At 38.8% G+C, this 16891-nt stretch overlaps 1 protein-coding gene across 9 annotated transcripts in view; it reads left to right on the top strand.

Annotated features, from left to right (window-relative positions):
• The window catches only part of LOC106533104 (bromodomain adjacent to zinc finger domain protein 2B), a 47870-nt gene that overhangs the window by 17474 nt on the left and 13505 nt on the right, over positions 1 to 16891 (top strand). For 3 of the 9 annotated variants that reach the window (XM_014029326.1, XM_014029323.1, XM_014029328.1), the window contains exons 11-21: positions 770 to 871; positions 2949 to 3171; positions 4675 to 4767; positions 6143 to 6204; positions 6411 to 6476; positions 7105 to 7170; positions 8682 to 8726; positions 9370 to 9396; positions 13834 to 13899; positions 15642 to 15782; positions 15928 to 16182. In XM_014029326.1, the coding sequence (XP_013884780.1) occupies positions 770 to 871; positions 2949 to 3171; positions 4675 to 4767; positions 6143 to 6204; positions 6411 to 6476; positions 7105 to 7170; positions 8682 to 8726; positions 9370 to 9396; positions 13834 to 13899; positions 15642 to 15782; positions 15928 to 16182 (1146 nt within the window). The remainder of the gene's footprint in view (positions 1 to 769; positions 872 to 2948; positions 3172 to 4674; positions 4768 to 6142; positions 6205 to 6410; positions 6477 to 7104; positions 7171 to 8681; positions 8727 to 9369; positions 9397 to 13833; positions 13900 to 15641; positions 15783 to 15927; positions 16183 to 16891) is intronic. The other 6 variants (XM_014029330.1, XM_014029324.1, XM_014029331.1 and 3 more) reach the window with 3 other exon arrangements.

The raw sequence follows: 16891 nt of genomic DNA, 5'->3' as shown, positions 1-16891 counted from the left end.
TATATTATACATATACACACAAACACACAAATTATATTATACATATACACACAAATTATATTATTAATTTTTTTGCCAATATCACCCAACCCAAATATCGGCTCAGTTTTACTTATCGGATCGATTCTGATGTTAATACCAATATATCGTGCATCCCTAGGCTCAAATATTAAAATAATTGGTAACATTTATTTATTTTTTTAATAATTTACAGAAGGCCTCTCGCAGCTAGTAGTTCTGAGTTAAAATTGTTGGGTAAAATTGTCACTATTTTTTTTCCCATTTGTGCTTATTGTGAAGTTGGTCTTAAATTTCACTTAAAGTGGCATTAAAAAGGTCTTAAAAGGTCTTAAATTCAAGTTGCCTTAAGCTGTAGGAACCTTGTAATAAAAAAATACGGTTTGCTTTTGGGATGCACAACTTTGGCTCCGTTTGCACCAAATAATCTAATGTGAGTTTGTTTTTCATCAGAARATTTGTGTGATTGAAGCTCTGCAGGGATAAAAACACAGTGTCTCCTCATTCAGCAGGCAGTAAAAGAGCAGCCATGCCAGAGATAAATAGGAAAGGGTCTGAATTGTGCATCCCAAGGTCAGAACCATTTTTCTCTCCTGAGAGCTTTTGCTCTTTTTTTCCCCGTCCTCTTGCTTTTTTTAATGATTAGCAGCTCTGCACAAACGCTCTGTTAGTGTAGACTTCCTTCAATGTCGCTACGTTTTTTTAATGTTCCCTGCCTAAACCAACGCCAATATTATTCTCTCTTCTGTAGTATCTATCCAGAAATGGAATAAGTGGCATCACGCGTGATAATTTTAGCTTCAGTGCAAAGATAAGGGTTGGTGACTTCTATGAAGCCAGAGAAGGACCCCAGGTGACTGCCTTTCATCTCTCTCTCTCTCTCTTTCTGTCCCTGATGCTTGTTGAGTCAAAGCTTCGGCTGCAGTCACTGTCAGGGCACGCAGAGAAATCAGCRGAGCCCCCTCTGTAGTCCTGACTTCACAGAGCTCTGACTGTGCATGAAGACATGTAATAATCAGTAACATTACTTCCACAGGTGACCAGTCGTTTGTGTGTTAATGTGCTTCGACGCATTTTATTCAAACTCTCAGAAAGTGWCCTGGTTTAAGACATTAACCACGATTAATTGATCTTAAAGACGTGTCCCGCCAGGCTGAGACCGCTGGACACCAGTTAGTGACTTAAGGGTTCCTCCGACCTCGATTTCAGCAACTGAACCGTTCAAATCGTGCAGTTTTCTCCCGTAAGCTGGAAAAACTGTGAATTTGTGGCCGCGCGCATTTTAGTTTTCTGAGGAAGTGCTCGCAGTCGGTCAAGTTTTGACCATCTTTAACTCGTCTCTAAACGTTAGAGATGAAGCGCAAACATTTAACTCAGGGATGGGCAACTAAAATAATGGAAGACCACAGTTTTTACCCAAATATAATTAAACTAACGTTTTAAAAACGTTTCTGTATAAATATGTCTATTAAACCAACATATTTCAGCTCAGATGCGTGTAGAACTAGCCTGGTAAAAACCAGACCCTTTTTCTTCACTTTGCTTCATATGAGGGTCTGGACTCTCGGCTATAGAGAAGCGATTCCTGCAGGAGGCGTGGCCTCTGCTGAAGTTTAAAATGATTSGATCGGTTGGCTGAGACGTATGTCGCTGTGAAGGAGGCTAAGCTAAGAAGCTAACAGGAAATCACGTTCACTTTAAACAACCCTACTCAGAGGAGAAATATACCGAGCTGAACGAGACGACTGTAAATGAGAGCTGCTGCTTTGTCAGACAGATTTATTTTAATTTGAAGTCTTATCAACACAGACTGGCTTCATTCACTTCCTCCACTGCCGTATGCTAAAATAACTAGCAGACACTGCGCAYAACATCGACGCCGTTCAAAACTCCGCCTTCTGTTTGCTGATTGGCCCAGGTGAAATAAACTACAAGCAGACACTGCGCAGAACATCAACGTTCTGTTCTCTGATTGGCCAAMACGAAAATGCTCCTGAAGAAATCCTCGTCTGTGAGAGAAATCCCAGACGGAGCAGTGAAGGAAACTAGAATTGAGCAGAACTGTAGGAAGGCAAGGGCCAGGCTAGTGTCGAACAGTTGTTCTCTTGTTTAATAAATATAAATACAAAACATTTGAACAAAGAAAACTAAACTCTTAAGTGAGCTGAAGACATAAGACGTTTTGAGGTCAGACTCCTGCCTGGTTCTGTTAAAAAGTCTGTTTATGTTCTTATGATCTCCGTTAACTTCTCATATTTAGCTTTGTGCAACGTGTTGTGATTTAAATTAAAATACTTCATGGCCGACAACGTCTCTAAGCAGGTTAAAGGTTTGTCTTGAAATTCTGTCAACAAAAAAATATTTATTTTAAAGGGTTTTTGACTTTTTTTTTTTTTACTTTAAAAGGCAAAAATGAAATTTAAAATTGGGGGCGGCTCATTGGTGGGCCAGACGGAAGTCACTCGTAGGCCGGATGTGGCCCTTGGGCCACCAGTTGCTCATCCTTGTTTTAGGAACAAACCTTATTAAGCTGAAATATTGTTTTATTTTTGGACAAAATCTTTGTGAAACAGCAGCTAAAGTCCAAGTCTTAGAGGAAGCTGACAGAACATTTTCTTCAGATCAAGCAGAAAGTTCGGCTCATTGGAAGCAAAACATCCAGAAAGATTTATGGCTTAGGACTTTTGCACAGAACGATGTGTCTTAAACATAAAGAATAACTAAAAAWCATAAAAACACAAAGAAACTTGAAGATTTACTGAAAAACAAACATTTAATGAATCGTTTTTTCAAATTTCTGATTAAAAACCAAACTCTGTTTTTGTTTGTTGTTAATCAGGTTGGAGTTTAGTCACCAGATGATTAAAGACATTTTTTATAAACGTATTTCCTGTTTGGTCCCTCCTCATCCTCTCCTCCTCTGTCTCCAGGGTCTGCAGTGGACCCTGCTGAAGGAACACGAGGTGGTCCCTCGAATCTTAGCCATGGAGGGTCGGAGGGGTCGCCCCCCCAACTCGGAGCGCCACCTGGCGGGCGACGGCTCCAAAGGCAGCCGGCGGAGGAAGGGGCGACCCCCGAACGTGGGCGACCCGCTCGGGCCCGAAGGCCCCAGCCCCAGTGAGGTCAAACTTCTGCGCAAGCTGGAAGCTCAGGGTGAGGAGCCGAGTCCAGAGAGGGTTTCCTCCCAGAGGAGGGGTCGGGACCCTCTGTGGGTCCTGAAACATCAAGTGACGGTCCCGAATTATTTCCAGATTTAAACTCAAATAAAACACTGATGAAATATTTTCATCACAGTTAATGCAAGAAAATACAATAAAAATATAATAATTATTATTATAAACAAGAGAAATTACCTTTCCTGTGAAAATGTTAGTGTGAATGCTTCTTGCTGAAAACTTCAGCTGAAAGCTGCTGAACTGGAGCCAAACTGTTGACGCCAGTTCAATTTATAAACCCGAAAGAGGCACAAAAGAGCAGAAACTACCAGAAGAACAGCAAAAAGAAGCAAAATAATAGCTGAAATAGCAAAAAGAATTTCAAATTAGCATTAAAAACAAGCTAAAGATAGCAGACGCAAGTTTAAATTTGCACCCAGATGGTGAAAGGGTGTAAAAATGTCAAACTAGAAGAAGAAAATGAATAAAAGTACAAAAAAGTCACAATTCGTTGTATAATGGCTAAAACAGCTAAAATGTAGCCAAAAAAATCTTAAATAAGCATAACGTTTGCTGAACTTAGCAGAAAGAAGCTGAAATAGCCACTAAAAATACCTTGAAAAAGCAAACTTTAGCTAATAGCAGCTGAACTTTAGCTAAAATTGTAGCAAATAGCTGAATATAGCGGAAAGCAACTGTAAGAAGCAGAAATGGCTCAAATTAGCAAAAAGAAGCACTAAAAAGTTGCAGAAAGAAACTGAATTATAGCTAAAATAGTAGAAAAAGGCTAAAATTAGCACCAGGCGGTTAAAAAGAGCAGAACCAGAACAAAACGTGTCAGGTTCTGTAAACATTTATAAACATTTTGAAGGATTTAAAAAATGTTAAAACAGCTCCTTTCATTTTCAKTGGCTAAAATTTGGCAGAAAGGGCGAAATAGCTAAAAAAAGAAGAAAGTATAAACAGCTGAAATACTAAATGTCACTGCAGGATTGTCATAAATGAGCCGAACGTTTGGAAATAAGAGGTTGAAATAGAACAAAAAGAAAAGCAGTATCAGAGTTCTCAGGTTTGTTTATATTTTATTACAACAGGTTTAACTGAGTGATTAGAAAAGGCTGCAGCTCTTCTTTAAGTTTGAAAACCAGTGTTTGAACGGTTTGGAGGTCACGACCTTTGACCTTGAACCTGCTGACTGAGGCCTTTAGAGTGTGAGCTCATTGCACGGTCTGACCTTCAGGGTGAAGGCTTCCACACTAATGAGAAGATGGAACATGTTGTGTTTTTGTTCTCTTGACTTGTTTTAGGAGCTGATAAAATCAGTTAAARGTTGTGAAACCTCAGAACTGAGAGGAGCAGGACTTTCTTCTTCCTCCAGCTGCACTCAGACGTTCAGAAACTAAGATTCCAGGAGAGTTTCAGTAATCCCCCCACGTGTTTCACCAACGACTTTCTTTCTTTTCTTTTCTTTCTTTTCTTTTCTTTTCCTCCTGCTCTGTAGAAATCGCCCGACAAGCGGCTCAGATGAAACTGATGAGGAAACTGGAAAAGCAGGCGTTGGCACGTGCAGCTAAAGAAGCTCGCAGGCAGCAAGGTGAGCGTGGCTTAAACATGCCGCTGCAGGTTCTGGGTCGGGTCGGGTCGGTCTGCGGCCTCGGCCCGCTTTGATCAGAGCCTGAATACCAGCAGGCCCTCTTTGTTTGTGTTGTTCACATTTGATTCTTTAGCTTTAAAGCAGCTTTCATCTTCATTCTGCTGAAACATTCTGTGCATTAATGCTGCCGGTTCTGGACTGTGGACCGGTTCTGGACTCAGCTTTCAGACACTTGAACCAATCAGGACATTACAGCTGTGACTGCACCTGTAAAACTGTAACTTTTACAGTTTTTGCCTTTTAAAGTTTACAGTTTCTTCTAAACTTTGTGAATTTTACTTTAACATACTTTATTTGTCTCTTTATGCTATTTTTTGTCTACATATACGTCCTTTTTGTCTCCTTGTGTTGCTTTTATATAGTTTTGTGACTCATTTTTGTCTTAAAAGACATAAATCTGTAAAGAAAGGAAAGTCTTTCAACAAAAACTGAGTCATGTTTTACCTGGAGAGCTTCACTAAACGCTAATATGCTAAACAAGCGTCTTAGCTAATGCTAAACAGATAAAAGATTAGTGGAAGCTAATGCTAACTGCTAACATAACTGTCACTTAAAACCCTTGTTAGTTTTCTATTGGTTTAATTTAAAGGTGGGCGGGATCCTCTGTACCAAATCAGCCAATCCAAACCAGAGTTAGAGCTCTGTCTAARCTGTCTTACTTCCACTTTAACCCTTTCAGAATAAAAGCATTTCTTTGAATGAAATTGTATTTTTATAAATAGTTTGAAGTTAGTCAAACKATAAATACTTTCTCTACTATATTTTTTTAGCCAATTTCATATTTGTTATTTAAATATTGTTAAATACTATGATACTGAGTTTGAAGTTTAGCCGCTAAAGATGCTACATGCTAACACACGTCCAGCACTGCTTGTAAGCGCAGATAGTTTTTTATTTAATTCTAGATAAACGGTATAAAATAATTTAATAATAGACTTAAGATTAATGGGACCTAATTTAGCAGAAGCTAATCGATCCGCTTCYTTAGCAACAGAAAAGCTAACTCGCTAAATGATAAGCTAGTTCTGTTATCAGTGGATTAGCAGAARTGTGCCCACCACTGCAAATTCTGCTAAAGATGCTACATGCTAACACACCTGACATGCTGATTTTGTATTTTTTTTTTCTGGATTTTTTGTAGTTGGTTTTCTGTCTCCATTAAAACAAAACTACAGTAGAAATGAGAGTTTCTTTGTAAGCTGAATAACTGCAGTGCTTGTTCCACCGTACAGGATCAAGTGGTGGTAAAACTATGAATGACMGACAAAAATAAATATTTTTTAGACACTGATATAAGCTCACCTGTGTCCTGCAGCGATCATGGCAGCAGAGGAGAGGAGAAAGCAGAAAGAGCAGATCAAGATACTCAAACAGCAGGTTGGTCTTTTTACTGGACATTTATTCAAAACATTTAACCTAAAATAAAAACAGTTTAATGAATATTTCTAACTTTTTAATTAACCACCCGCTCAGCTTCTCTGTATCTTTGCCCCCCCCCCCCCCTCTTCTGGGAACAGAGCGATGCTATCTGTGGGTGTTTTTTCCTTTTCCTAATTATTAAAAGATTTATTTATTTTTTACAGGAAAAGATCAAGCGCATTCAGCAGATCCGGATGGAGAAGGAACTGAGGGCGCAGCAGATTTTGGAGGTAGAGAATCTGATCCGGCAGCACCTCTGATTAAGCAGAGCGTTCCTGGATAGCTTCAGCCCCTCAGTCTATAGTGTTTTTAATCTTCCTAAAGCTCATTACTGAACAGCAGCATGCATTGGAGGGAGTTGTGTCTTCTTAGGCATAATTCCACATGGAACTAATGCTAAATTGGTCTTGGTTGACGGCTGTTGAATATTAAAATGGATGCTGCTGCGTCTTCAGACCTTATTTAAATTGGACAGAAAAGTCTTTTTTTCATCAGACAACAGTAACAGTTTAGCATAAGTGGGTCAAGAAAAAAAAACCCAGTTTTCCACCCATAAACTCACATCCCATACATGTGCATACACACACAGCTGCACTGCAGGAGCTTCAAAGTGTTTTTACCAGGACTACATCAATTCTGAGTTGACACGGTTGGCGAGCCACACTTAACAGGAGGCTTCAGCGTTTTCACAATTACGCCTTAAAGAGATACATTATTCATTTTCTGTGTTTTACAAATTTGACTGGCATTCAGGAGCGTGAAATCTTTGCTCAAAAACTATCGCTTTAAAGTGCAACAAAGCCCTCAGCCAAGACGGATTGATATCTGTCTGCGATTGACCGTAATCTTTATTCATAGGCTAAACGGAAAAAGAAGGAGGAAGCCGCTAACGCCAAAATACTGGAGGCTGAGAAGCGCATAAAGGTTTGTTTGCTTTTAAAATAAACTCCTGAAAAATGTATTATAGATGCAGCTGGGGTGAGAAGTTTCCATCCTCAATAATTTCAGAACACTTTGGGTTTTCTGTTGATTGATTTAAAGCATTGTTTTCTTCTGGGGTGGAATAATTATACAACATACAGTATAGCTTTGATAATTAAAAAAAAACAAGCAATTATTGGCTGCACAAGTTTGAACTTTTATGGATTTACCAGAATCCAAACTAGCTTTATTCATGCTTGCACCAATGTTTTAAAGAAATGGTGCTGAAGGTTCTAGAGCCTTAAACACCGGACTAATTATCTGTACCAGTCCATGGATCATTTACTATAACCCTATAAACAAACATTAGTAAACAAACAAACTAACTAACTAACCCTGGAAAAGCAAACTAACTCTAACAAACCTACTAGCTAACCCAAGTAGACCTACTAGCTAACCTTAAAAAACCTACTAGCCAATGCTAACAAACCTATAAGCTAACCCTAACAAACCTACTAGCCATCATTAACAAACCTACTAGCTAACCTTAACAAACCTACTAGCTAACATTAACAAACCTACTAGCTAACATTAACAAACCTACTAGCTAACCTTAGCAAACCTACTAGCCAACATTAACAAACCTACTAGGTAACCCTAACAAACCTACTAGCTAACCTTAACAAACCTACTAGCCAACATTAACAAACCTACTAGCCAACATTAACAAACCTACTAGCCAACATTAACAAACCTACTAGCTAACCCTAACAAAACTACAAGCTAACCTTAACAAATCTTCTAGCTAACCAAGTAGACCTACTAGCTAACCCTGCCAAATTTACAAGATAAGCCTAGAAGCTAATCATAGCAAACCTACAAACTAACGCTAATGTCCTACTTGCTAACCTTGGCAAAMCTACAATCTAATCCTCGTACACCCACTAGCTATCCCTATTGAAATTACAAGCTAACCCTAGCAAGCATGAAAGCTAATCCTAGCAAACATATAAGCATGACGGCTCACAGCAACAATGTCCTTGGTTCGATCCACGGTTTGGGCCTGGGGTCTTTCTGTGCGGAGTTTGCATGTTCTCCTTGTGCTTGTGTGGGTTTTCTCCAGGTACTCCAGTTTCCTCCACCCCTAAAAACATGTACAATAGGTTGCCTTCAGGCCTCCCTTGAAAAAGAGATCTGAGATCTCAATGGGACTTGCCTGGTTAAATAATGGTGAATAAATAAATAAATAAATAAGCTAACCTTAGCAAACATACTAGCTATTCCTCACAAACCTACATGCTAATTTTAGCAAAGCTACACGTTAACCTGGGTTGGTATATTTAAGCCTCTTCGTATGATTTTTTTTAAATCTGAAATACACTCAAACTTGTTCTTGTTTTTTAAATCTTTGAAGTTGTATGTCACACACCCTGGGAAAACAGTTATAAAGATCATAAAAGGCCAAAATTAAATGTATTAATTATGCCCCTCATGTTCTCATTTATGCTTTAAAGGAGAAAGAGTTGAGGAGGCAGCAAGCAGAGATTCTCAAACACCAGGTAAGCATGGCTCTTAAATGTTTTTAAATGTTGAATAAAATTGTTTTAAAAATCTAACCTAATTTTTAAAAAAAAACTTGAGACGTGTAAATAAACAGGACGCAACGATTTGCAAATTTCATACATCCATAATTTCTTCACATAGTAAACATATCAAATGTTGAAATTAGGAAATTTTTTGTTCGAAAAAAAAAGGTAATTTTTTTTGAGACTGTCCTCATTACTAAAGAGGAGAGGGACCATCCAGCCTGTTATCAGCATGGTTTAAAAGCCAGCCTCTCTGACAGTATGGGGGTGCATTAGTGACTCCATGGACAGCTTACACATCTGGAAAAGCTCCATAAATGCATAAAAGTATTAAACATCTGGTCCTAGSCAGTTAACATATTACTCTGTGAAGAGTAAATATCAGAATCACATATGTCCCARTATGAAATGTGCAAATCTTTGCATTCTGTTTACGTTTTAAGCAGTATTGTGTAGGTGTGTGTGTATGTGTGTGTGTGAGCTTTTAAGATGTGAATGAGATTTCTTTAATGACAAACTTGAGTGTTTTCTTTATTAAAATCCATGTTTATGGCTTTTTTTTTTTTTTGGAAATCACTTTTCTGTTTGATAATATTTTGCCAACTCTCTCTGCCAGGAGTTGGAGAGGCATAGACTAGATATGGTATGGGTATGTTTATTTTTGTACATCTAACACCTGCATCGTGTAACTGGTTGTGTTATGGTTGTCATAGCAATGCATTAAGTGTAGCACTGGCTGCTGTCATACTACATTCTTCTGCATGGCTTTCCAGCAAAACCAACAAAAGAGAGAAAGAGTCAGTATGCTGCCTCCATCTGCTCGTCCTGAGGGACAACTGACCCCGTCACGGTGGCCAGGCAGCTTCTGTCCCCCTCCCCCCGCCTGCCGCTCCCTCCCCCCTCATCCTCCCCTATTTCTACTCAGAATGCATCGCAAAGACCGCTAAGACGATCCACGCTCACTGTCAGAGAGAGGGAGAGAGAGGGAGGGAGAGAGAGAGGGAGAGGGAGAAGTTTCCATCCATCACACGAAGCCTGTCGTATCAGCCTGTTTGACCCACGAGTGCTTGGCGATTTCAGCGCAGAGATGGAGCTTGTGTCTGTCTGCCYTCCACAGAGTGTTGGACTTTAACCCGTCTCTCCTCCCTCCCCCTCACACCCCCCACCGTCCCAGCCTCTCTGTCATTCACTGTTCCTGCACAGAGAATGAAAGCAGCTACTGAGAGTCATTTTGTCTTCATGGTGGCAACACTTCCAGGCAGATTTCCTGAGCTCCGACTTCGCTTTGAAACGGATCTCTTTCACTCCCCAAGAACAAGAGCGGGATTGATTCCACCATGGGGACAAATATGGTTCTGTGTAGCGTTTTATTTTTGGCTCTCCTGCTTGTCGCTATTTTCACTCACAGTCACAACTGAATCTAAACATCTGCCTATTTTATTCGTTTTTTGTTGTTTTTTTTCATCACGGCGCAAAGTGAATTTACTGCATCAGCCTTCATCTAGAGGCCCGTGAAGAGGTGAAAATTAATGCATGAAAAAATAAATAAAGCTAAATTCCACAGGCTTTTTTCTAAATTTACTTTTCTCTGGTTATCTGTAGTTGATAAAGACATCTCGTCTCTCGTTTAATCATTCTTGTGCTGAAAACATTATTGCTAAACTAAAAATCTGGTATCTTTACTGGGCTGTGATGGTGGAGACTCGTTAGCAACTCTTAACTCTGAAATATTCTGCTAATTTTTTGTTGCAAAATTATGGAGATAAATTAGTCCCACAATCCGAGCGAGAGCATCAAGATTTGACCGCGAGCGCAATGAGATTTGAGCACGAGCAACAAAACTTGAGCGAGCACAATAAGATATGGGCGAGAGCAACAAAACTTGAGCGAGCACAATAAGATATGGGCGAGAGCAACAAAACTTGAGCGAGAGCAACAAAATTTGAATGCACACAAAGCTTTATGCTTGAACCTCATGATCCGAGTTCACAAACAGCGTAATTTGAGTTTGAGCGCAACAAGAGTTAAATGCGCACAGCTGGATTTGAATGCACACGCGACACGATTCAAGAACAACAAGAGTCGAGTGCACACAAGTTTTAAACGTGAGTGCAAGAAGCTCTGAGCATGAACCACAAGATTCTAGTACACAAGCACCATGATTTAAGTGCAACACAACTAGATTCAAGCCAACATAAGATTTGAACGCACACATCAGGGTTCGAGTGCACCATCAAAAGATTGGAGTGCGACAGCAGCAGCATTCGAGCGAGCGATCTTGTTGWGCGTGCGCTCTAATTGTGAGACTAATTTATCTCCGTACAGAATCACTAAATTCAGTGTTTGTGACCCGTGAGCTGCGCAGCCACATTTTACACAGTTAATAAAATATATCTTTATTTTTATTATGCGCAGCTTGCCAAACTATCCAAACATTTGTTGCCCACTTCCGCTCACATCGTACCCGGCTCCACCCACTTTGCGAGACTCCTTTTTGTTCCCGGAGCACCAAAGCACTCGTTTTACTTTTCCTTGTTCAGAGTTCTCCTCCCGTATCTCATCACACAAATAAATAAAACGTTCGAATTACAAAACAAAATGTGTGATCCAGTCTGGAGCGGTGCGCTTTGACTTCTCTTTGGTTCGTCCCACGACAGAAACAAAACGTAGAACAAAAAGACTTTCAGAAAATAACGGAAATTAATGGGATTTTTGGCGAAACAGATGAGAGAACCCAGCTCAGATCAGACTTCACGTGTCTGAAGTGACGGTTTGATATATTTAACAGTTTTTACACAAAGTTTGACTTTTGGAACAAATTATTCATCACTGGGAAGATGTTTCTGTCTTCTTTCACCCAGCATGTCGGACCCACAGTTTTCCCTTAAATCCCCAAAAATTTACATTCAGGCCTCAAAGTTTATGTTTTAGGAGTGGAGGAAGTAAAAAAATGACTACAGTGTAAATATTATCAGAAAAAGGCATAAATTAAATTTGTCACGTGCGACCCGTGACGTTAAACTGAGAATCAAGTCAAGTTTGGTAAAAGTGACSTGGGCACGTTTTCAGATTTCTGTTTTTTATCTTCCTGATCAGGAAAACTCGTTGATATTTGGTTTGAATCCTGTTTTCAGGTTATTCTAATGAGGAATATTTGATGTCATTTTAAAGAGGAAACATCAAACAATATTTGGATTTTAAGATTTACCAGTTGGAAGAAAAAAAGCTTTATAAACTGCAGGAAAAATGACTAAAAATTAACATTTTTTCTGCTTAAAATGATGTTTTATGTGACTACTGCTCAAAAAGGACTATTTAGTTTAAATGACCTGTAGATAAGATATTTTTTATTAGTTGTTGCAAATATTTTAAACGARGCATTACAGCTGCTGATATCACTGTGATTTAATCCTCAGTCACATATAGAAGCTGTTCTTGTTGGATTTAATTATAAAATACGATAAATAAATATATTAACTGTGGGTCCTTTGAAGGAAATGATCAAAATAAAACCATAAAGAATTTTCTGAAGCACTTTTCTGACCAGAATCAACAACGAACTTTTATTTTCAGCTGAAAAATTAAACTTTTTTCTAGTGTTTCWGCTGGTGAAGCTGTTTTCAGTCAGCTGGTAAATCCTGAATTTGTTTGAGAGTTCCTCTTTCAGATCCTGTCGACATTATCTAAATCAAACCTTCTCCATCCCTGAGACAAACTAAAGATAAAAGTAGCTGAAAAATACGGAAATCTGAAGTTTAGTTTGAAKAAATCTGACTTGATCCCAGGTTTGATCAGATCATGATGTCCTGAGCCCTCCTGCTGGTCTGAGTCTTAAAACCAGGGTCCGGTTCACTGCTGTCGCACTAAAAAGGATTTTAAAAAAAGGCTACTCTAAAAATAAGTTTAAAAAATGATTTATAAAGATGTTTTATTCAAGCCTCAACAGATAAAGAGAATCTTGAAACTAGTTGCAAAAATTAATTTAGTCTCAGAATAAACTTGTGATGCTCAGAAGTATCATATCCCTTCAAAGGTTGCATCTTGTTTAAATAATAATTTAACTTAATTAAATTTTAGTTCTATTATTGTAGCGAAGCTGTGGATCCAGGTCCACAACTTATTTAAAACAAGATTATAAATTTAGATTTTAAGACWAATTATCTTTAAGTTAGCATTTCTGTTTTCAGTTTTCTGCAACCTGTTATCATATTTAACCAGCAAACATTTAAACATGTTTTAAATTCAAAATATTTCCTATAAAACAAACAAATGAAGGTTTATTTTTGCATTTAAACACATTTATTTGATCACACTGGTGTTTCATGCAGTATCCTACACAACCAGTCCTTTTACAAGTTTAAAATGTAACAAAATAAATCAAACTAAACTCTTACAAATTATCAGTAAAGCAGATTTGTTTTGCAGAAACAAGATTTTCATGTCTTTCAAACAAAACAGCAACTTTAAACTCTGAAATAAAAACATGAAGATCTGACTTCTGTGGGTTTAGAGATGAGGCTGATGGTTTGGACCCACAGCCAGCAGGAGGACTGAAATAACAGTAATATTTACATTTAAGCCCTAAATTGAAACAAATGTCGTCCCTCAGCAGAAATCAGAACCACGAGTCAAACAATCGACTAAAAGACGTTTTTGTTTGGTGTCAGACGACTTGTGGGAACCGGCATTTTGTTGCTTTTGTTGTGTCAGCTTTAGTTTAGAGGCGCCGTCACCGATTCCAGCTGCTTCTCTCTTTTTGTTTCGTTGTTTATTTTTTTGTTTTTGTTTTTAGCCTGTCATCACATCTACTCTGTATGGCATCTCTGTGTTGCTTTTCGGTCGTCATCGTACTCCTGTGCTCTTCACTTTATGCTTCCACCATACATGTGAACGTGTTTACATGTGAAGCATTGTTCTGTGTTTGTTCACTTGTGGTGCCTCTGATGAATTTAGCCGCATCACAGTCGTTGCATTAATGCATAAGCAGCACAGTCGACCTTCAGCGCTGCGTGCGGCGCGTGTGTGTGTGTGTGCGCGTGTGTGTGTGTGTGCTCGTTAACGTTTCCTTTTCTCACTCTAGGAGAGGGAGAGGAGGAGGCAACATGTAATGCTGATGAAGGCTGTTGAGGCTCGCAAGAAAGCAGAGGTAGTCAACACGAATCTACGACCCGCTCCCTGCCGTGTTTCTGATTGTGTCTGTTAGCAAAATATCTCATGAACCAATTGATGGATTTTAATAAAACTTTCAGGAAGTAATCACTGGATGTACATCTACAGCTGATTAACATTTGGAGTCGATCTGATTAAAAATGGCCGTCACAGTTAACTGATCTTATAAAACACAAAAATGGCAAAAACTCATTGAATTTTTCACATATTGAGCTCAACTTTGGCATGGTAGTAGCTGAGACTTACTCACTCAATATTTGTCAGTGTTTCTCACTGTGTGAATTATTTTTGCTTAAAACAATGCAGTAAGTTAGCGATATCAACACWGCTTTTCTGTTAACAAAATATCTCATAAACCAATAGATGGATTTTAATGAAACTTTCAGGAAATAATCACTGGATGTACARCTAGAGTTAATTAACTTTTGAAGTCAATCCAATTAAAAATGGCCACCACAGCTAACTGATCCTATAAAACACAAAACTGGCTTAAACTCACTGAATTTTACAGACATGAAGCTATATTTTTACATGGTAGTAGCTGAGAGTTATTCACTAAACATAAATCAAGTGTTCCTCACTGGGTGAAATGTTTTTCCTAAAATAAGGCAGTTAGTTATCAACGTCAACACTGTTTGTCTGTTAGCAAAAWATCTCATGAACCAATTGATGGATTTTAATAAAACATWCAGGAAGTAATCACTGGATGTATATCTACAGCTGATTAACATTTGGAGTCGATCTGATTAAAAATGGCCGCRACAGTTAACTGATCTTATAAAACACAAAAATGGCAAAAACTCATTGAWTTMTWCACWTATRGAGCTCAACTTTGGCATGGTAGTAGCTGAGACTTACTCACTCAATATATATTAAGTGTTTCTCACTGTGTGAAATATTTTTGCTTAAAARAATGCAGTTAGCGATGTCAACWCTYCTTTTCTGTTAACAAAATATCTCATAAACCAATWGATGGATTTTAATGAAYCTTTCAGGAAATAATCACTSGATGTACWWCTAGAGTTYTTTAACTTTTGAAGTCGATSCAATTAAAATTGGCCACCACAGCTAARTGARCCTATAAAACACAAAACTGGCTTAAACTCACTGAATTTTACAGACATGAAGCTATAATTTTACKTGGTAGTAGCTGAGAGTTATTCACTAAATATAAATCAAGTGTTTCTCACTGGGTGAAATGTTTTTCCTAAAATAAGGCAGTTAGTTATCAACGTCAACACRGTTRGTCTGTTAGCAAAATATCTTATAAATCAATAGATGGATTTTAATGAACCTTTCAGGAATTTATTGCTGGATATACYTCAACAGCTGATTAACATTTGYAGTCGATCCGATTAAAAATGGCCGCCACAGCTAACTGATCCTATAAAACAGAAAAGAGGCAAAAAGTCATGAATTTTTCAGACATGAAGCTAAAACTTGGCGTGGTAGTAGCTGAGAATCCTCCTCAACACGAGATGATGTCAGACTAAAACTCTGCTCCCATTTACTCCCACACTCACTTCCTCTTCTTTTTATTTTCTCGTGTAAAAAGATTTGAACCCTWCGGCGTTTTTTTCTCCGAATGCGTCTGATTTCTAACACGGCTCAGCAGAGTCGAGGAAAACTTTCTCTCTGTTTATTTTTTATTATTATARATATATATTTTTGCACACGTTTTCTCCTCCTGACGCTCTCCGGGTGTTCGGGCCTCTTCAGGAGCGCGAGCGCTTGCGGCAGGAGAAGAGGGACGAGAAGCGCCTGAACAAGGAGCGGAAACTGGAGCAGCGAAGGCTGGAGCTGGAGATGGCCAGGGAGCTGAAGAAGCCAAACGAAGACATGTGTCTGTCCGACCACAAGGTAGAGCCGTGGTTTGAACAACATTAAATCAGTTGCMTTCCTCCACGGGGCTCTGCTGTGAGGAAACGTTAGGAGAGTCTGCCCCCTGCTGGTCAAAGAAAACCATCACAGCTTTAATGAAAAAKCCTCTGGTTTCTCTCCGCAGCCTCTCCCTGACTTCTCCAGGATCCCCGGACTCATCCTGCCGGGCCGGGCCGTGTCGGACTGCCTGATGCTGATGCAGTTCCTGCGGGGCTTCGGGAAGGTCCTGGGCCTGGACCTGAACGTGGACGTCCCCACGCTGGGGATGCTTCAGGAGGGTCTGCTCAACGTGGGGGACAGCATGGGCCAAGTCCAGGACCTGTTGGTCAAACTGCTGTCTCTGGCAGTCTGCGACCCGGGTCTGCCTCCCGGACAGAAGGTGAGACCATCTTTGTTCTGTGTCTCGTCCCACGTTTGTTCTGTTTATATTTCAGCACATTCAGCTCCTTCAGCACATTCCTGCCGCGACTTCAGCTGTTTCAGGAATTTTTTAAAAGATATTTAGCTTTTTCTGACAGTTTTTTTGTTTTGTCAGTGAAAATGAATGCAGCCGTCTTTAAACACTGAAGTGTTTATAAATCTTTACCTTTTGTTCTGTTTTTTTTTCTTTTTTACTTTTTGCTAATTTCAGCTCCTTCAGCTGATTTTAATGAAACTTTCAGAAATAATCAGTGATACGTCTACAGCTGATTAATGTTCAGAGTTAAAAATGGCCGCCACAGCCAACTTTGTGCTAATTTCATCTTCCTTCAGCTTTTCACTCTCACCTTTTCTGCTATTCTTCTTCTAGTTCAGATTTTTTGTTCATCTTTCAGCTTCTTTTTGATCATTTCGGCTATTTTTTAAATTTTTTTTTAGTCATTTTGAGTTATTTTTCAACTAAACTCACCTTTTTGTGTTGATTTTAGCTTTTTACTGTTTAATTCAGAAAACATCAGTGTCCTTTTCTTAATTTTTGTTTTTTTTCTACATTTTAGCTTTTTGTGTTATCTTTTGGGTGTTTTAGCTATTTTACAATTTGAGAAATTTTTGTTGTCCTTTTCTTGATTTATTTTTATGATTTAAAAGTTTTTTACACTCCTTTCATT

The sequence above is a fragment of the Austrofundulus limnaeus genome, unplaced genomic scaffold (genome assembly GCF_001266775.1).
Source record: "Austrofundulus limnaeus strain Quisiro unplaced genomic scaffold, Austrofundulus_limnaeus-1.0 Scaffold884, whole genome shotgun sequence".
NCBI lineage: Eukaryota > Metazoa > Chordata > Actinopteri > Cyprinodontiformes > Rivulidae > Austrofundulus > Austrofundulus limnaeus.
Note: the sequence above shows the minus strand (reverse complement) of the source record. Positions and strands in the feature narration are given on the sequence as shown.